General features: G+C 34.1%; 1 protein-coding gene across 2 annotated transcripts in view; it reads left to right on the forward strand.

The window, feature by feature from the left end:
* The window catches only part of INTS6 (integrator complex subunit 6), a 109177-nt gene that overhangs the window by 57383 nt on the left and 30229 nt on the right, over nt 1–21565 (forward strand). For both annotated transcript variants that reach the window (XR_003609460.1, XM_028104255.1), the window contains exons 6-15: nt 4986–5111; nt 6531–6685; nt 10856–11008; nt 11132–11264; nt 12197–12291; nt 14873–14983; nt 16018–16233; nt 19301–19427; nt 20460–20602; nt 20802–21033. Coding sequence is in view for 1 of the 2 variants with exons in the window: in XM_028104255.1 (XP_027960056.1) it covers nt 4986–5111; nt 6531–6685; nt 10856–11008; nt 11132–11264; nt 12197–12291; nt 14873–14983; nt 16018–16233; nt 19301–19427; nt 20460–20602; nt 20802–21033 (1491 nt within the window). In the remaining variant the exon portion in view is untranslated. The remainder of the gene's footprint in view (nt 1–4985; nt 5112–6530; nt 6686–10855; nt 11009–11131; nt 11265–12196; nt 12292–14872; nt 14984–16017; nt 16234–19300; nt 19428–20459; nt 20603–20801; nt 21034–21565) is intronic.

Here is a 21565-nt window from a genome sequence, read left to right on the forward strand (position 1 = left end):
GAAAAATGAACAGGATTTTGAAAATCATCCCATTAACCATGTAATGATTAATTCCTTGGTTAAATACAATTTTCCCTAGAGGCAAAGAGGAAGGTAGAATAGTAGGTTAGAGGAATAGGTAGTGAGGTGTTATCCAGCTAGTTCAGGTAGTCACTATGTTAAGTGAACAATAAGGATACTCTTGAAAGAGAATATATAAATAGACTCAGAACTTCTGTAATGTAGAATTGGTCAGCAGATGGGTTAAATTCATACGGACATGTATTGAGTGTCTACTGTGTACCAAGCACTGTTCCATGCTTTAAGACTGCAGTAGTGAATATGACAGGCAATGGTATTCTTGCTTTCATGGAGCATTTTAGTTTTCACCTAAGGAATTTACTTTAGTACTCACTCTACTAAAATGTCCAAATCTGGCATACCACTATTTCACTTGTGTCAGGGGCCCATGGCCTTAGTCTCTAGACACAGTCTCTGTTGAGACTCCATCCATGATAGCCAGCGTGTAACTTAAAGGAAAATCTAAGGTTTAATTCTCAGACAGAAAGGGTACCCTACACAGGTATGTGAAGTAGCTAAGTTAGGAAGTTATTTTTTACATTATTAAATGTTCCTATTTATAGAAGTACTTTCTGGTGAACTCTTGTAATTCCTTCACAGTTTGATTTATTAAAAAAAAGGTATATACATACATTTTTAAAGGGAAAAGCTATCTAAATTTGAAAATTCACCGTTAACAATTCCTTGTGCATGGATGGTATTTTTCAGTGACAGTCCTCATTGTTTCTGTGGGTAGATTCACATTTGTATTCAGAAAATTTTAGTTTTCAGCCTTGGACTGACCCACTTGCTAAAATTCTGATTTTTTTTTTTTTTTGTTAGCTCTAGGGTTTTTAATTAACAGATTGAAGACCTTGAAGTTGTAATTTATTTACACTCTTGCCTTGGAAATTTTTTATTATACACTACTTAGTTTGAACTCAGAATTTTATTATACATTATTTTGAACTCAGAATTGATAAAGTTATGGGACTATATGTACTATAACTTTTGTCTTCTAGGATCAAGAATATTCAGAGTGTGAAATGAAGTGAGTGATAGAATCAGAGAGGGTTGGCAGTGAACCTGAGACATCATGTAGTGGTTAATATCCTTGCCTTTGGGCAGTAATGTACTAAAGCTATTTTGTTTATTCTTGGAAAGGAACATCTCCAGAGGAGAAGATTCTGAAGTCACCCTTGGTAATATCTTTCAATGACCCAGAAACTTTGGTCAAGAAATTAGGAAGCTCCCTCAATACACATCCTGAATCTCTCCTGATGTAGTGGCTTATTTGCCTCTTTTCTTGCTCTTGCTATAGGAATAATGAGAAGCTATTCAAATGCCACTCACCTTTTCATAGATCTGAATAATATGTGTTCTTTTTTATTATTTTAAAAGAATGTTTACTGAAGAAAGTTTTGAGGATAAAACACTACAAAAATAGAACAGAAAAGCTAATATCCATTGGTATTGCACTATCCAAATATGTAATCACTACTAACAATTCATGTGCATTTTTTAACTTAATGGTAAGAGTAGTGTGTGTACATTTATTTTTCCCATTAGAATAATTCATGTTCACTAAGGAAAAGTTGGAAAAAATTGTGCCTATGTTGCCAAAATCATTAATATGTTTTCTATATATACACTCTAAAAAAGTTGTATAATTGTAAGCATTTTTCTTTCATCATCAGGTAATTAATGAGTATCCACTCTGTAACTGTTTTTGATGCTGGGAATATAGCAGGAACAATAAACAAAGGTTACTTTTTGGACTTTGTGACAGATAAAATCATAAAATGAATAAATAATATTACTTGCAGGTGTGTAGCATAATGATTTGACATTTGTATATACTGTGAAATGATCACGACAGTAAGTCTACTTAACATACAAGCAGAGATCTGAATAATGGAGTAAACCATACAAAGATCTATGCAAAGAAAATAATAAGGGAAGGAACACATTCTGTATTTTTGTGAGCGACAGGAATGCTGATATGGCTGGAGCTTACATAAGGGAGGAGTAGAGGGTAATAGGCGGGTTTAGAGTGGTAGGCAAAGGTCAAATACTGAATAGCCTTTTAGGCTATAATAAATATTTTTTACTTTACAAGTGTGATGAGAAGCCATTGGAGGGCTTTTTATAGGAGATGGCATCTAATTTCTTTTTCTGAAAGATCACTTCAGGTGCTAGATGAGAATATACTGTAAAGTAGCAAGAATAGAGGCCAAAAGGCTAGTAAGTGATGATAGCACTTTGGTTTAAAATGTTGGATTTGGGGGTGGTGAGAGGTGGTCTGATGCAAGGGAGAACTAAGGATGAGGGCAGTGAGAGCTGAATGAATCAAGGGTGATTTTTAGATGACTCACTTGGCCTGAATAACTGAAGGTGAATAGCTGTGACATGGACTGAGACGGGGACACTGGGGAGAAGCAGGTTTGGAGGAGGTGCAGGGATAGCAAAGCAAAAAATGCCTAATGGATATGATGGTGGAAGTCTTGAAGATAAAAAGCATTTTATACGAATTGTAAGACATCTAGAGTAAATAAATTTAACTTTCTTAGCCTTTATAAGGATTGTTGCCCAACTTATTAGAAATGGTCTTTTTGCCTCTTCGCCGTTCTACTAAAATCCTGGTTTTGTAGTAGACTTCTGTGGGAATTTTTTTTTTTTTCTCACTTCTGCCTTTAGACTCACTATATTTAGTTTGATTTTTTTGTGGACTCTACATAACAGTAAGTGAGCCAGCTTCTTGACTTGAAGGTGTGTGCTAGTAAGCAGTGATCGTAGAAACTGCTTCAATACAAAGAGTTGGACATTACAAGGAATGAGTTTTGATCTAGAGGATAAAAGAAATATTACATAGGATATAGACTCACTTTGTAAAGATGGCAAAATTTGCTATTTCCTCTTTAATTTTCAAAAGAATTAATTTTTATTTGCCAAGTGACTCAAGTTTATTTTTTCTTTAATTTTCATAAAGCATCTTTGTAATTCTTTTTTATACTAAGATTGTAACTCCTATGCTCATATTTTCCTAATCAATTAATTGATGATGACACAGGTTAGAGGAGCAGAGAGAATTGCTACAATTTTACACTTCTAAATTTTTGTTTTTAATGACTTCTTAGGAATATGCTTAGATTTCAAGAAATAAGATAATTCAACCTTTATATAATCTTCTAAACTTTGTGTATTGAGATGATCAATCTTTATTTGTATTGCTTTATGTATATGTTTTGACTCAGAAAAAAATAGTTTACCAATTCGTTCAAATAAGTGTGATTCCATATAGGCATTCTGTTTTAAATTAACATCAGGTTAACATTTTGATTTCAGATTAACATCATGATTTCCAGAGAACAGAGTATACCCAGATTAAAGTTTCTAATACCCAGTAAAGGTTTGAATCTTGGGTGTACTACTGTATTAACTTGGATAGATTAACCTATCCATGCTTTAGGTTTCTCATTTATAACATGGAGAAAGTAACCCATACAATTGTTGCTAGGATTAAATAAATTAAATAAATTAATATGATAAAGTAATTAGAATAGTGCCAGGCACGTAGACACTTAGTAATTGGTAGGTATTTTTATGATTATGACTACTATTATTGTATACAGGTAAGTTGTTTGTTATTTGATACTTGTTTTTCTAGGTATAGCTGATGCTGACGATTTGAATCACACTGCTGCCTAATGTTTTCTTTTCTGAGTAGCCTTTAACAAATCACATGTCAGGTATAAACTGATGAGTAATTTGGTATGTCAAATATAATGATATAGCTGTGTTTGGAAATAACTGGTGGAATTAGAAAAAAAGTGTAGGACTTTTCCTTATCGAGCTTATTGCAAATAACATTGTAAGGTGTTTGAGCAGACTGTTTTAGTTGTGAAGGTTCTCAGCGTTGGTTTGGATCAGTGCCTATGATAGAAATATGATACAAGTTACATATGTAATTGTAAATATCATAGTAATCACATTAAAAAGGTGAAATTAACTTCAATATCTTTTGTTTAAGTCAATAAGTACAAAATATTTCAACATGAAACATATTTAAAAATTATTGAAATAGTTTACATTTTTTTGTATTAACATTAGAAAATCCGTTATATATTTTGTAGTTACACATCTCAATTTGGGCTAGCCATATTTCAAGTTCTCAATAGCCATATGTGGCCAGTGATTACAGTATGGGACAGTGCAGGTCTAGATACACTTATGGAAAATCCCTGTTAAAGAGATCTTTTCACTAGTATGTTTTTTTAACCACTACCATGTTAATGCTCTGTACTAAAAATCCTATAGGTTAAAATATACAAAAGGAAAATTTATTTAAGATAGGTTAATTCCCAAGTATGCAAGCCAAAGGAAATTCAGGAAAGGCACACGCTACCATCTTTGTTTAAGTGCAAATATGTCAAATACTCAGTAATTTCCAGTAGGGCAATTAAATAATTGAGTATCTGCCATGTGCTTTAGCATTACTCTTAGTGATAATACTTTTGTTAAGCAGGAGTAAGATTTTGAAGGTTAGTTATTAGATGTATATAGATACAATATATATGTATATTAAAGATAAACTATATTGGGTAATAGTTGGAGATAATTTTATATATATATTTTAAGTTATATTTTACATAATATATATAATATACATATATAAATATATATGTAATGTGAGTGTTTTTCATTGTTCAGACCAAATTCTCTTTCCTGTATATCTACATTTAGAAGAAAAAATGTACATACTGTCATAAAATGGAATTGTTGGTTGATTGAAAATAACTATTTTTATTCATTTTTCCATAAGATAATGAAATAAGGCCAAACTGCCATTGAATTTTTGTTAATAGTGTCAGAAACCCAACTATGGTTCGGTTCTGTCTTGCTAAAGGTAGAAATTTCTGCAACTAACTTTATTCTTTTTGTCTTAGGCCGCTCATACTCTGTATGTTCTCCAAGAATGCTTAATCAGTGTCTGGAGTCCTTGGTGCAGAAAGTGCAAAGTGGGGTGGTAATAAACTTTGAAAAAGCAGGACCAGATCCTTCACCTGTAGAAGGTATTATTATACTTTTCTTACAGACATTCTAAACTATATCATTGAACTAGAACTGAAAAATTACTATGATTTGGCTTTAAGATCGACAGGGCCAGATTATTAAGATGACAAAATGGCTATTGATTAAGAGGGAAGATTAAACAGAAAAGTGGAGATAAACTGATAGTGGTTCACTAGCATCACTTTTTTATATTGATTGTCATAGCCTGAAATTTTATAGGAGCCAAAAGCTTTATTAGGCATTTACAGATTAGCAGCCTCATATTTCCTTTTTAGTAAGGCCACTTTGCCTCTCTCCAGCATATGTGCCTATCCTGTGTCCCTTAATTCACAAGAGTGTTCAATCCTAGGTGTTTAATCCCTTAGCTACATTTTTTCTGAGTATCAAACTGGTCAGAAACAAATGGTTTGTGTGGTTACAAAAATGAGGAACCAGCCTTTGCCATTAAGTTGGATTCTGTTAACTCTAGTTAAGTCCCACCTGACTTTATTTTAATATTCTGTGATCCTGAACTATTTATATTAGCTAGAGGGTATAAGGGGTTGCCCTAGAACCAATGGACAGCTTACATCTGAGATCCTCTGCATAGTATGACATAGCTTATAACAAGAATTACAAAGTCATTAATGACAGTTGGCAGAGGTGATCCACTAGAGTGGGTAATTGAGAGAATTGAAAGGTCATAAGGATAAAAAAAACTGGGTACTCTCAGAGGGGGATAATAGGGAAGGAGCAGAAAATGGTAAAGTTATATAAGTTGTGTCACTGTGTCTGTTTTAAAAAAATAAGCTTTTTCTTTAATTGAATCTTAGACATGGAAAGTATATTCTTAAATTATTTTAATATTTGGCTTAGAGTTAGGTACCAAGTAAATGTTTACTGAACTGTTGGAAGACAGTTGCTATTTTGCTAGAATTATTTTAGATTGAAGGTAGATGCCTCAAATCTGGATTTGCATATTAAAATTACTTTAGTTAATTAGGCTTTAGTTAAAAATGATTTTAAAGAAATCTTCATTTAGCAATACTTACCTAGTATTTAGTAAGCCAAGTATGATGATGAAGAGATTGGGTGTTTGCTCTTATCATCTGATAGGGAAAACATATCATTCAGTAAACAAGTATCTACCATAAAGTAGGTTTTACCTTTTCTGAATGGGCAAGCAAAGGATACTGTGGGACTTCCTTTCAACTGTTGAATTCATAGTTGGAATTTACAGACTTTACTAGTTCGTGAATTTTAATCTAAATGTTAAGTAGTCATGATAGTAGAACCATTCAAAAGAAACCGGAAAATTCAGAATTGAACAATTATTCAGACATTTTTATTAGGTTAAGTAACAATGGATATAATTTAACTTTTTATGTTTTTTTTCCTTAATGATACTTACTTTCTTTGTCTTAATTTCTTTGCTACAGATGGGCAGCCAGATATATCAAGACCCTTTGGGTCACAGCCTTGGCATAGCTGTCACAAACTCATATATGTCAGACCAAATCCTAAAACTGGGGTTCCTATAGGTCATTGGCCTGTTCCAGAGTCTTTTTGGCCAGATCAGAATTCTCCAACACTAGTAAGTACCAAAATGACTGTGACTTTGTAATAGTAACCATTTAACTGCTTTTCATAGTAGTTTTAAGTACTACTATCAAAGGTGTGGCTAATTTTACAGGAATTAGATGCTCAAAGAGCTATGGGAAGTTATGTGATTTAGTATCGTTCATTATGAAGTAACAGAAAAAAGGTGTCAGTTTCCTTTAGAATCTAATACTGTGCTTATGTTTTTATTATTGGCATCTGGGTACAGAATCATAATGTAACAAGAGTTTCTCTTCGGTCTCTAAATATTAATGTAACATGAGGATTTGTCTCTAGGACGCAATTTAGAATTTAAATGAAAGTTTAGAAAATAATTCCATTTGTTTGTAATCTTTTAGGACATAGTCTTAGAATTCATGTTGACTTTCATGGTTTTATGTTATGTCCAGTGTTTTCATTCTGGAAGTTTTAAGTAGAAATGACTTTATGGTCTTGTTTAAATGAATTATTTTTAGAAATAGTGAGTTTGGGGCACCTGGGTGGCTCAGTCGTTAAGCATCTGCCTTCGGCTCAGGTCATGATCCCAGGGTCCTGAGATTGAGCCCCCCACCATAGGGCTCCCTGCTATAAACATTGGGGGGGGTACGTGTATCCCTTTGAATTAGTGTTTTTGTATTCTTTGGGTAGATACCCATGCAATTACTGGATGGTAGAGGAGTTCTATTTTTAACCTTTTGAGGAACCTCCATACTGTTTTCCACAGTGGTTGCACCAGTTTGCACTCCCACCTGCAGTGCATGAGTTGAAACCTTTAAACTTTAAACCTATATCGACTTTTCAGGGCAATATTTACTTTTGCTCTATACAAGGTCTATAAAACAGTATTTCCTCTATTTGTTAGGGATTTAGTGAAGTAGTACATGAAATTGAGGCTTTATAAGAAGTATCTTTTTTATGCCTTTTCTTTTTTTCTGATTGAATCATCATAGTTTTAAAATCTGGCCTTTGTAGAGAAGTGCTTCATTTCTTTCGTCATTTTACTTTCTCTTCTGAGAAAGTAGAGACTTTCACAGAATAGATATCATATTTGTACAAAATATTGTCTTGTTGGTTATTCATTCTGTTGTATTTAACACCTATAGTAGTATGTATAGTACTTGTTGAGTCCTAATAGAAAGAAATCCAAAACCAATGTCACAAGCATTATCTGTTAATATTGCTCTAGTGGTCTATTGCAAATTGTTAGGTTTTGAAGTGTGGGTAGGATTTCAGTTGTGGGAGGGAACAGTATGAGAAAAAAGTATGGAAGTAAAAAAGAAGGTATATTTAGAGGAATGAGAAACAGCTGAGTATAGGTGGATCATAATATGTGTGTGGGACAATTGCTCATGACTTTAAATGCAAGGTGAAGGAATTTGATCTTTTCTCACTGCGATGGGGTTCACAGAATAAGTGAAGATGTTTTTAACAGAGTGCTGCTTTAGGAAATTTAATCTAGTGGTTTTCATCTGCACCAAATTAGGAGATGAGTTGGATGGTAAGCAGGTTATCTAGAGGGCTATTGCTAGGATTTATGTAAGAGATTTTAAGAGAATGAATTAAGATGATGGAAGAGAGAATCATAAAGAAAGAGACAATATTGGAAGGAACTGGCAAAATTAACTGAAGGATATTAGAGGGGAAATGGATTTTTAATAATAATGGTATTCAAATACGATGTAGTGATACTGAAATGTGATTTGTTAGAGACTGGTTCTGAATTTAAATCATGGTCCCACCAGTTATTAGCTGTGTTTTGGTCAGTTATCTTCTCCAAACCTCAATTTCCCAACAGTTAAATGGAGATAACAGCTATCTCATGGGATTGTTTGGGGGATTAAATGAAGTGATAAATGCAGAATTTTCTTTGCCAAGTTCTAGAAGACATCCTCCTCACTAGCACGTGTTTTTCCTCTTGGATCTCAATATTTTCATTCAAAAATGTAAGTGAGTTTCATGGACTGATTCAATAAGGTATGTGTCAGGTTCATGTGAGATACAGGAGCACAAGATGAGTAAAACATAGTGCTTACTTCTGGAATCTTACCATTCCATAGGAGGATCAGACTTGTAAACATAATACAAAACAGTGTGGTAACTAGCTGCATGGAGCAGAGCCCAGAGGAGGTGGTGCCTAACTGCCTGGTATGTATTTGGGGTACAGGGCAAGAAAGGGTGTCAGGAAGGAAATCTCTTAGATGTCTTACTTGCCAGTTCAGACTTCAAAACTTTGTAATATGCAAGGGAGAAAACAATAGAGCAGCCAGGGATAACACGAAACCAGGGGCATAAAAAGAAGCTGATCTACTTGGGTAACTGCAAGTGGTTTGGCATGGCTGGAGCACAGGGTGTATCATGGTGTGGTAGTTGAAAGGCAGATAGGGACCAGATCATCAAGGATCTTTGTATATGATATTTAAAGAAAAGAGTCTGGGTCCTATTTTTAGGTGATTGGTTGCTACTTTTACCAAATAATTTTAGAGAGGGAAATTACATGATCATATTTATATCTCATGGCTATGGGATTGATTGGAGGGAGCTAATTAGAGAGGTTAATTAAAAATAAGCAGTTGTACTGGTCTAGTCTGAGAAATGATGAAGGCATCAATTAGAGTACTAAGAAATAGAAAATAGAAATTTTTAGAGAGATGAGAATTTATTATTGACAGAAGGCAGTAAGTAAATACTAAGCACCTGCCAAGTTTATGTGTTCTGCCTAGTGGCTTAAGAATTTGTGGGATTTTATCTAGGTCTTTGTGACAGTTAAATAATGAGGTTAAGGAGGAGATATTAAGGATAACACCTAGGTTGCTTTTGTTTGTTTTAAAGAATTTATTTATTTAGGAGAGAGTGCAAGAGAGAGAGCACGAGTGGGGTGAGGGGCAGAGGGAGAAGCAGACTCCCCGCTGAGCAGGGACCCTGATGTGGGGCTCCATCCCAGGACTCTCAGATCATGACCTGAGCCGAAGGCAGATGCTTAGCAGACTGAGCCACCCAGGCGCCCGAACACCTAGGTTTTTAAAACAGGTTTTGTAGTTTGGGGAAGAAATAATGAATGGCATAATAATGTGTTTGAGGGACTTATAGAAGGTTCTGGTTCTGTGTAGTAGACAGTTGGAACATAAGAGAAGTGAGGGAGATTTGGTCCCGACACTGGATTTGGGAGCCACCAGGGTATAGGTAGTAATGGAGTAATAAAAATCTTTTATGGCAGTAAAATTTCAAATTATTTCCTCATAGCTCATATTTCCTTCATCAGCCTTCAATCAGTGAGATTTTTTGGAAGGAGACTATTCGGGGGGCGGGCAGGGAATAGAATAACATGCCTTTTTTCCCCCCTTAAAGTAGTGTGTTTTTTGTATCTTTAGATCATTTGTCCAAGGTAGTATGTGTATACCACAGAGATAACCAAAGGAAAACAGAACTTCTATTTATGTTTATCTTTTTCTATTTTTTTTTTAAGATTTTATTTATTTATTTGACAGATAGTGAGAGCAGGAACACAAGCAGGGGGAGTGGGAGAGGGAGAAGCAGGCTTTCTGCTGAGCAGGGAGCCCAATGAGGGGCTCGATCCCAGGACCCTGGGATCATGACCTGAGCTGAAGACAGACGTTTAATGACTGAGCCACCCAGGCACCCCTTATTGTCCTATTTTTAAATATCATTTTGGTATATATTTTATTATATACTTATAAATTAATTTATAAATAATTTATAAGTAAATGTATATATTCAGAAACCTATACTGAACAATGTGTATAATCAGTTTGGAAGCTACTGCTCCATACAAGAAATTAAATTGCTATAATTGAGAACTTAGAAAGGTTTCTATACTTTTGTTGTTTCTTAGATGTAACAATTAATGAGTACTTACTTAATTCCAAAATTTTGCACTTTCCTGATAAATTTGATTTTAAGACCTAAAAAGATTTTTATTCTGTATACATTTTAAAATGTTTTGTCTTTTTCTTGTGAATGTAAAATTTAAGCATTATATTTTTAAGTATTTTCTTTCAGCTTTAATAGCGCTTTCAGTAGTAAATTAAACTCTTTACTAGCAAAATTGAGGAACCAAGTAAATTTTGATAGTGAAGTGAGGGATACTGACAATGAGTTTATTTCTGGTATTTTGTGTAAGTAGTAATAATAAGACTTTCCCCTCTAGCCACCTCGTACGTCTCATCCTGTAGTGAAGTTTTCCTGTACGGACTGTGAACCGATGGTTATTGACAAATTGCCATTTGACAAATATGAGTTGGAACCTTCACCATTGACTCAGTTTATCCTGGAAAGGAAATCTCCTCAAACATGTTGGCAGGTGAGCTGAAAAACTGTAGTGACTTAAAAGTTGGATATTCTTTTAAAAAAGTTAAATCAGTGATTTATAAAACGTTTTGTAAAGGTCATTAAATATGAAGCCTTAACCACTCCCTTTTAACAGGTCTATGTGAGCAATAGTGCAAAATATAGTGAACTTGGTCATCCCTTTGGTTACTTGAAAGCCAGTACAGCACTGAACTGTGTCAACTTATTTGTGATGCCTTACAATTACCCAGTCCTTCTTCCCCTTTTAGGTAAGTCATTCTTGTTCCATTCTCTGTGGCTCAGCTTACATACAAATTTTCCTAAAAACAAAGTTTGGAAACATCTCTTTGTAAGTTCTCATGTCTTGTGGAAATTAATGGAACTGTTTTTAATACTCTGAAACATTGAGCCTATCTCAGGTGGTTTTGTAGCAACCTGTGTATGTCTGTGGTAAATTAAAAGTCATTGTCAAACCACCTTTGATTGTATAAACTACTGAAGATACTGTGTTTTAAATTTTAAATATTCTAAGTTTTCTACAAGTTAGATTTCTTACACGGTTAGAATTGGTAATATAGGCTTTGTATTTGGTAAACTAGACATTTTGTAGAAGCACATATTTATAAATCTGAGTATATTTTCTAAGAATTTACCTGTACTTTAATTTTCATTTGGCAGGTATTTTTCTAAATGAATGAATTTATTCCAAAACAATATAATAAAAGCCTAAAGTTAGTTTCTGGGGACCCTCTGGCTATAATTTTGAGTTATAATTTTAACTATTGGAGAAGACCTCTTTCCCTCCATGGAACCACATCAGATTTAAAGTTATAGTCAAAGTATTAGGTATATTTTATAGAAAACATTGTGCATACTTTGCTTCTGTCCTCAAATCTGTTTTATGTTTAAGTCTAGATAGTGTATAGATTTTCTAGTGTATTTTCTGATTCTACCTTTATTGTTACATGAAATATTATTACATGAAATACATGATTGGCATCTTTTTATGTTTAAGATGGTATTACTATTCAAAATTTGGGCAGAACCAAAAATTCTGCCCCTTTTAATTTTGTTTTTTAATGTCTGATGTTACTCTCTTACAAAATAAGAAAGCCGACTTTAAAAATGAAATGTATTTGACTTGATTTTCATGTATGGAAACAATGGATGATGATAGTTTGTTCACATTATACATTTATAGATGACTTGTTTAAAGTACATAAAGCAAAACCAACATTGAAATGGAGACAGTCATTTGAAAGTTATTTGAAGACAATGCCTCCCTACTATCTTGGGGTAAGAATGTTATTGTTAAAAACAGAACTTGTTCTAAAATTTTACTTTATGCTTATAGTTTACTGTAGGTATTAAAACTTTTATTTGTTGCTATTATAGAATGTACAGAATATACAAATGTCATGAAAATTGAGTGTTCAAATGACCAATATAGATGTAATGGGAAAGAAAGATTTGAGTGATTTGCATCGTAATGATGATAACAGTGATAATGATCATGATAATGTATATATGATGCATACATTAGGCCTGATATTATGCTAAGCATTTTACATGTATTAGCCTCATTTATTTTTCTTTTCTTCTTTTTTCTTTTCTTTTTTAATTTAAATTCAATTAGCCAACATATAGTGGTCATTAGTTTTTGATATAATGTTCTATTAACCTCATTTAATTTATATAGTAACCCTGTGAAATAGAAATCATCATTCCTGTTTCACAGATAAGAAAACTAAGGCACTGATTAAATAGTTTGTCCAAGGCTACATAGCTAAGGTGTGGGACACTGGAACTTAATCCCAGGCAGCCTGGCTTTTAGAGTAGCTCCAATTGTACTCCCTTGTTAAATTGCAGGGTTTTTTTTTTTTTTTTTTTTTTATTAACATACAATGTACTATTTGTTTCAGGGGTACAGGTCTGTGATTCATCAGTCTTACACAGCGCTCACCATAGCACATACCCTCCCCAGTGTCCATCACCCAGCTACCCCATCTCTCCCACCCCCCTCCACTCCAGCAACCCTTAGTTTGTTTCCTGAGATTAAGAGTCTCTTATGGTTTGTCTTAAATTGCAGTTTTATAACTATTTTTCTTTAAGGGTACAGAACGGTTTTTGTTGCACTATTCCCTAGGTCTCCAGAAACATGTTTTTAGGTAGATAAGTATATATTCTCAGAGAATCATATATTTTTAGAACCATGAGTTTGTGATTATAGTTGACTCTTGAACAACACAGGTTTGAAGTGCATGGGTCCACTTATATGTGGATTTTTTCCAATAAATACAAAGGAGGATTTTTTTTTTGAGATTTGTGGCAATTTGAAAAACTTGCAGATGAACCATATAGCCTAGAAATGTCAAAAAAAAATCAAAAACCTAGATGTTATTGTGAGAATATATATATATATAATACATATTACATACAAAAATTGATTATGTTATTAGGCTTCCAGTCAGTAGCAGGCTGTTAGTAGTTAAGTTTTGGGGAGTCAAAAGTTACACGTGGATTTTCGATTGTGTGGGGTCGGCACTTCTAACTAACCCTCATGTTTTTCAGAGGTCACCTGTACTTAAAACCTTGTGTATCATAGTAGATAAGACCAATAATGTATATATTATTAAATACATTATTTATTGTATGAAAAGTAATTTCTTAAGGAGACCAATGTTAAAAGCACTTTTAAACATTACTTTTATTTTTAATGCAGGAATATTATAGCATTTGACTTTATCTAACCTTTCTAAATGGTCTCTACTAAGAGCATTAATTTATTGAGCTTTGAAAATCATATTTTTGAGTTGTAAGAGATAAGTTGTGTGTTTAGCACATAGTGCCTGCCACGTAAGAGTGAAAAGGATACTGAATATGTACTTTTACGCATGTTGACTCATTTACGTTTCATACCTACCTGCAGGATTTAGGCAAAGCCACATGGATTTTGAATATCAGAGCTGGGATTTGATTCCAGTTTGACACTGGTGCTTATACACCTTCTGACGTCAATGAATGTCTGTCATCCTTTTCTGACTGCATCCCACTCACACATACTAGACTGTCCTGCTAGTGACATTTTTCGTTGCACAAATGGTGGACTTTCCTTACAGTTGAAAATTATTTCACTATACCACATCCACACTAAATATTAGACTGGTTTTTCCTTCAGAGCTTATTTCTATTTTTTCAGTTCAGCTAATAATAACAGTAGTAATGATTAACACTTACTGAATGCCTACTGTGTACCCAGTGCTTTTATATGTGCTTTACATGTATTAATTCATTTAATCCCATGACAACCCTATGAAGCAGATACTGTTGTCCTTTTCAAATGAGAAACTTTAGACCTAGAGAGGCTATATAACCTGGTCCAGGGTCACAAAGCTAGTGAATGGTTGAGCCATAATCCACACAGTTACCCGAGGTAGAAATCTTCCATTTTTCTTACCTCCTTTTCACTTCTTAATTTCTATCAAATCTACCTCTGTGATATGTCTCCTGCCCATTTCTTCCAAACTTAGTATCTCCAATGGTACTAAGGAGTCTAGGACTTTACCCTTTCTTGTCAACATGTGTAACAGTACATATTCAGTATTTCTTCCTTCTCACTCTTACAAGAGTGAAAGATACCAGTACTAACAAGTACCCAGGTACTGTTAAATGTTAAAGTATAGCCTCTAATCCTTTTTAAGTATTTCAAGCTACCTTTCGTACCATTGGCAAGCATTTTACTGAAATACAAATATGATTATGTTACTCTCTTACTGAAAAAAAAATTTTTTTGAAGAAATCTTCAAAACTGACAATACATGTAGTCTTACATTTTTGACAAGCTTAGGATTGAGTGATGTTTTCTCTTTTCCTATAGCCTTTGAAGAAAGCTGTTAGAATGATGGGAGCACCTAACCTAATAGCAGACAGTATGGAATATGGACTTAGTTACAGTGTCATTTCATACCTCAAAAAATTGAGTCAACAGGTAATGTTAAGAAATAGAGCCATTAAGTATTTTGAATGGTTTTGGCTAAGATGCTTAACAGGCCAGATGTTAGTTCTGATGGTCCTAATGGAATTATGTTGTCTTAATACATTATGTTTTAAAGCCACATATATATTAACATAATTCAGTCTCAAGTACATGGTATGCGGTGTTTCGGAAGGTTAATTTGAAATAATAATTCCTAGTTTATGGAAGTGACTTCATTATTGTGATCCTAGACTTTCTACCTGTGAACATTCATGTTTTCTTTTGAGAAATTTATGTTAGAAAGTTGTTTTTCTTAGACAAAAATCAGTTTCTTTTGCTTTGTGTTTTAAAACCTGTAGTTTTTCTCTTTCAAAAATGGGAGTTTCTTTTGAAATATTTGTAAAAAACACTGAATTTTGTCATTTTGAGCATAAATCACATTAATAGATACTCTGGTAGTCAAGCAGTATACAGTTAGACTGCCAAGATATTAGTACCATATAAAATACATTATTTTTCCAGTGCTTCTGCCATCTGTACTTTAACTGCTCATTGAGATGTAGGTTGGATAGAGTCAAAATATTGCTACTTGTTTTCCAGTGAAAAACTACATCATTATTTGTTATACCTATGAACATTTAGTTATGTGGTAATAATAGTGTCTTTAGATAAATACTGATGAGATTTTTTTTCCCTAATTTTATATGACCTCTGAATTGGAAATCCATATTTTTATTTAGGATGTACTTACATTTCATGGTTTAAGTGTAGTGGGTATTAGTACATAAAAATAAATTGAAGTTGTTTTTGTTTGCCCTGCTCTGAAAGGTTATAATTGTAATGATTTAAAACTGTAAGACTTTTTTATTTAAACTCTCTTTAGTTTACCAAGAACTTGACATAACCTATATGCTACTTGGGTTTATAATTGCATATATACTTTTTATAATAAATAAATATTTAATTTATAGAAGACCAAAACAATTAGTATTTAATTTACTAATTTAGATTATTTCAAGACTAAATCTTATTTATTTTTACTTTAGGCTAAAATAGAATCTGATCGAGTCATCGGATCTGTAGGCAAAAAAGTAGTCCAGGAAACTGGAATTAAAGTCCGAAGCCGATCACATGGTTTATCAATGGCTTATAGGAAAGATTTTCAACAATTGCTCCAGGGAATTTCAGAGGATGTTCCTCACAGACTGCTAGACCTTAATATGAAAGAATACACTGGGTTCCAAGTTGCTTTGCTCAATAAGGTAATAGTTACATGAATTTAGTGCTGTTCTAGTTATATTCTATTGTATTGTTAAATAAATCAGATTTTCCATTAACTGTTACTTAGTTTGTCCAAACTTCAGAAGTATTTGTATGCCTCTGAAGAATAATGATCATTGGGCGCCTGGGTGGCTCAGATGGTTAAGCGTCTGCCTTCAGCTCAGGTCATGATCCCAGAGTCCTGGGATCGAGTCCCATATCGGGCTCCCTGCTCCTTGGGAGCCTGCTTCTCCCTCTGCCTCTCTCTCTCTCTCTGTCTCTCATGAATAAGTAAATAAAATCTTAAAAAAAAAATAATGATCATTAATACTGTTATTGAATCATTGAATTTTAGAATTAAAACAAACATTATACATGCTGAATGGATGAATAGGTGGACTGATGAGTAAACCAACCCATTCATTTTATAGATGAGAAAACAGATGGGGTGCCTGGCTCACTCAGTTGGTAGAGCATGTGACTCTGGATCTTGGGGTCATGAGTTTGAGCCCCATTTTGGGTGTAGAGATTACTTTAAAAAAAAAATGAAAGGCAAGAAAAAACAGAGGCTTAAAGATTGCCTGAAGTTACATAGCTAGTCTTAGAGTTCACTGCAGTTTGGTACTTATGCTGATGACCTTGCGTACATAGCATGATCCTAAAATGCTTTATGAATATTCATTATTAAAAAGATCTTCATCCTGGTAGCCTTTTTTGTAGAAACAGACAAGCTGATCTAAAATTTATATGGAAATTTCAATGTCCTAGAATAGATAAAACAATTTTACAAAATAAGAAAGAATACTTGTACTATCTAATTTTGAAAGTTACTATAAAGTTAAAGTTACTGTAAAGTTGTAGTGATCATCAGCATGTTGTGTTGTTGGTGTATGGGTAAGCATATAGATCAGTAGAACAGAAGAGAGTCTAGAAGTAGGCCCTCACACATGTAGTCAGTTAATTTTTTTTATTATGTTAATCACCATACATTACATCGTTAGTTTTTGATGTAGTGTTCCATGATTCCTTGTTTGCATATAACACCCAGTGCTCCATTCAGTACGTGCCCTCTTTAATACCCATCACCAGGCTAACCCATTCCCCCTCCCCCCTCCCCTCTAGAACCCTCAGTTTGTTTCTCAGAGTCCCTAGTCTCTCATGGTTCGTCTCCCCCTCCGAGTTCCCCCCTTCATTTTTCCCTTCCTGCTATCTTTTCTTCTTCTTCTTTTTTAACATATAATGTATTATTTGTTTCAGAGGTACAGGTCTGTGATTCAACAGTCTTACACAATTCACAGCACTCACCATAGCACATACCCTCCCCAGTGTCTATCACCCAGCCACCCCTTCCCTCCCACCCCCCACCACTTCAGCAACCCTAAGTTTGTTTCCTGAGATTAAGAATTCCTCATATCAGTGAGATCATGATATATGTCTTTCTCTGAGTAATTTTTAACAGAGGTGCCAAAATAATTCCGTGGGTAAGAAGACATCTCTTTAGAAATAGTGCTGGAACAGTTGGACACTCATATTCAAAGTAATAAACTTAACCATTATCTCACATTACTTGAAGCACTCATGGTCTTAAATGTAAAACCTGAAACTATAAACTACCAGAAGAAAACAGGAGAAAGTCTTTATGACATTGGGTCAGGGGTCATTGGAGATTTTTCAAATATAACACAAAAAGCACACACACACAAAACTTGATAAATTAAAAATTTCATTCAAATTTAAATTTTTGTCTACAAAAGAAACTTTGTAAAATGAACAGGCAAGCTATAGCCTGAGAGAAGAGTATATATAGAACAGAGCATTTGTATCAAAATTTATAAAGCACTACAGCTCGGTGATAAAAAAATAAACATCTAATAAAAAATGGGCAAAATCTTTGAACAGATACTTCACCAAATAAGATACACAAATTCAAACACATGTAAAAAGATGCTGTACCTTAATGGCCATTAGGGAAATGCAAATTAAAACTATAATGTGATCCCACTTCCCACCCACTAGAATGGCTCTACTTACTATATAACCATGTATTTATCTACATGAGAGAAATGAAGATATATGTCCATATAATGGCTTTGTATGCAAATGTTCATAGCAGCATTATTCATAATCGCCAAAAGCTGAAAACTAATCATCAACTGGAAAATGGATAAATAGGCTATATCCATAGAATGGAATACTACTCTGCAGTAAAAAAGGAACAGACTACTGATACATTAAAAACATGGATGAATCTCAAAACATCATCCTTAGTGAAAAAAGTCAGGTAGAAAAGATTTGATATAGCAGAATTCCATTTATAAAATGGAATGTAGGGCGACAGGAAGCAGATCGGTGGATGCCTGGGGATAGGAAAATGGATTGACTACAAATGGGCACAAAGAACTTCTCTGGGATGATCGAAGTGTTTTTAAACTGGATTGTGATGGTTTCATAACTGTAAATTTACTGACACTCATCAAACTATACCTTAAATGGGTTAATTTATTGTATGTGAATTATACATCAAAGCTATGTTTCTTTAAACCTTCAGAGTCTTTAAAATTTGGAAATTCGTTTTATAAGATATTTACTTCCCTTGTCCAGAATATATAATAACATCTTGAAAGATGTGAATTTATTTGGTTGAACTCACTACTAGTTTTAATCTTCGGGTTTCCAAAACAGTACATTAAGACTGAATCATAATTCTTTATTCTATTTTTAAAGCTAATGAGACGTGTATATCTTATTTCCAAACCTGTACTTCACGCTAGAGATTTTAGTCTTTTAATTCTGTATTTAAAAATAAATTTTGGGGGCGCCTGGGTGGCTCAGTCGTTAAGCGTCTGCCTTCGGCTCAGGTCCTGATCCCAGGGTCCTGGAATCGAGCCCTGCATCGGGCTCCCTGCTCAGCGGGAAGCCTGCTTCTCCCTCTCCCACTCCCCCTGCTTGTGTTCCCTCTCTCGCTGTGTCTCTCTCTGTCAAATAAATAAATTAAAAAAAAAAATTTTTTTAAATAAAAAAAACTTAAAAAAATAAAAATAAATTTTGTCTTTGAATGTTTTTCAACAGGATTTGAAGCCACAAACATTTAGAAATGCATATGACATACCAAGGCGGAATCTTTTGGATCACTTAACACGAATGAGATCTAATCTTTTGAAGAGCACCCGCAGATTTCTTAAAGGACAGGATGAAGGTTAGATCATGATTTTAAATAATGGTATTTCTTTGGTGAATTTCTTTCTTTATATTAAAAAAGCATGGTATGGTAATGTGGCATTTAAAGAATTACTATAGTAGTATTATATTTTCTTTGTAAATTCAAACAAGTAAGAAGTGAGTCATCCCCCATTCTCGACATTTTTTTCTATCATCACTGTTGTCCCAGATTCTATTCCCCAGAGGTGACAATCTTTGTTAGCAGCTTAGATTCTTTTTTAAAGGCTTTAGTCATGCATTCACACACACACAAAATCATTTTCTTGTGATAACCTGGTATCTGGTGTTTTAACTTCGTTGGTCAGTACATGTCCTGTTCCTTCAGCTGTATCCGTGGCATGTACTACATATCAGGTCAGATGAGAATTTAACTCTTGGCCATCTCTGATGTAAGCATTCCAACCATAGCTTTATATAAAAAGGATTATCTGTGTGATACATCTTTTCTGTAAATTTTGCTATAATTGAATTCTGCTTAATTGGAATAGAGTAGAAGAGACATTCCTTTTCATGGTAATGTTAACACATATTGCTTATTTTGCACACTCAAATAAACTGCAATATTTTTGCTTTGTTTAGAGATAAAATCAATTCTTTCAAATTTTATTTTACTTCTTTTTTTTTTTAAGATTATTTATTTATTTATTCATGAGAGACAGAGAGAGAGAGAGAGAGAGAGAGGCAGAGGGAGAAGCAGGCTCCCAAGGAGCAGGGAGCCCGATGCAGGACTCAATCCCAGGACCCTGGGATCATGACCTTAGCCAAAGGCAGACGCTTAACCATCTGAGCCACCCAGGCAGCCTTAAATTTTATTTTAAAAATCTCAAAAAGACTTCATTTTTGTCATAATATTTATAGTGACAAAACACTAATTTAGTACATATCGTAAGGGAAGACTTCCTAGAATAACACCAGGTAGCATTCATATGTAAGAAGACATTACTTGATAATTAAACAGTATTGTTTTAGTGAGGCTAACTTTTGTTGTTACTCTCTTCTATTTGAAAAGATCAAGTGCACAGTGTTCCTATAGCACAAATGGGGAATTACCAGGAATACCTCAAGCAAGTACCTTCTCCACTAAGAGAACTTGATCCTGATCAGCCTCGAAGGTTGCATACATTTGGCAACCCTTTTAAGCTAGATAAAAAGGTAAACTTGAAATGTTCCATTGTATAATTCATTTGTGGATTTAACAGTTCTTAATTTAACTAAAGTAAGCTACTTTTCTTGGTAGACTAATAAATGTCAACGTACTTATAAAATAGTTGCTCTAATGGGGATTGGAATTAGTTGTGCCATTTAAAGACTGTATGTAAATCCAGGGAAATTATATTCTTTTTTGTTATAGGGTATGATGATAGATGAAGCAGATGAATTTGTGGCTGGACCTCAAAATAAACATAAACGACCTGGAGAACCAAATATGCAAGGGATCCCTAAAAGACGTCGCTGTATGTCTCCACTACTAAGAGGCAGACAACAGAATCCAGTTGTGAACAATCATATTGGAGGAAAAGGACCACCTGTACCTATGACTCAAGCACAGCCAGATCTTATTAAACCCCTTCCTCTTCATAAAAGTAAGAGTTTTTAAAAAAAAAAAAAAAACATTATTTGCTGCTTTTCATTTCTTTATGGGGAAGAGATTTTTTAATAGATTATAGAAAATACTGATTGATAAAGCCCAAGAGTGTCTAGAGAAGATACTCGTTTCTGCTAATTAGCATGTGATATTTTATATGTCTTTAATGAACATTTGTTGGACATTTCATATATTTATTATGCTTTATTAGAACTAGCATGATCTAAATATCATTTACAAGTCTTCAGTATTTCAAAATAACAGTTATTAAAGGGGCTTTATCAGTACCCACAGAAAGATGGTTTTCTTTTTTTTAAAGATTTATTTATTATTTATTTTGAGAGAGCGAGAATGAGAGAGAGAGAGAGAGAGAGAGAGCGCACATGAGAGGGGGGAGGGGCAGAGGGAGAAGCAGACTCCCTGCCGAGCGGGGAGCCCGATGCGGGACTCGATCCCGGGACTCCAGGATCATGACCTGAGCCGAAGGCAGTCGCTTAACCAACTGAGCCACCCAGGCGCCCAGAAAGATG

This window comes from Eumetopias jubatus, unplaced genomic scaffold (assembly GCF_037043125.1).
Source record: "Eumetopias jubatus isolate StellerSeaLion01/CBP00866 unplaced genomic scaffold, mEumJub1_p1.0 scaffold_3, whole genome shotgun sequence".
Classification (NCBI taxonomy): domain Eukaryota; kingdom Metazoa; phylum Chordata; class Mammalia; order Carnivora; family Otariidae; genus Eumetopias; species Eumetopias jubatus.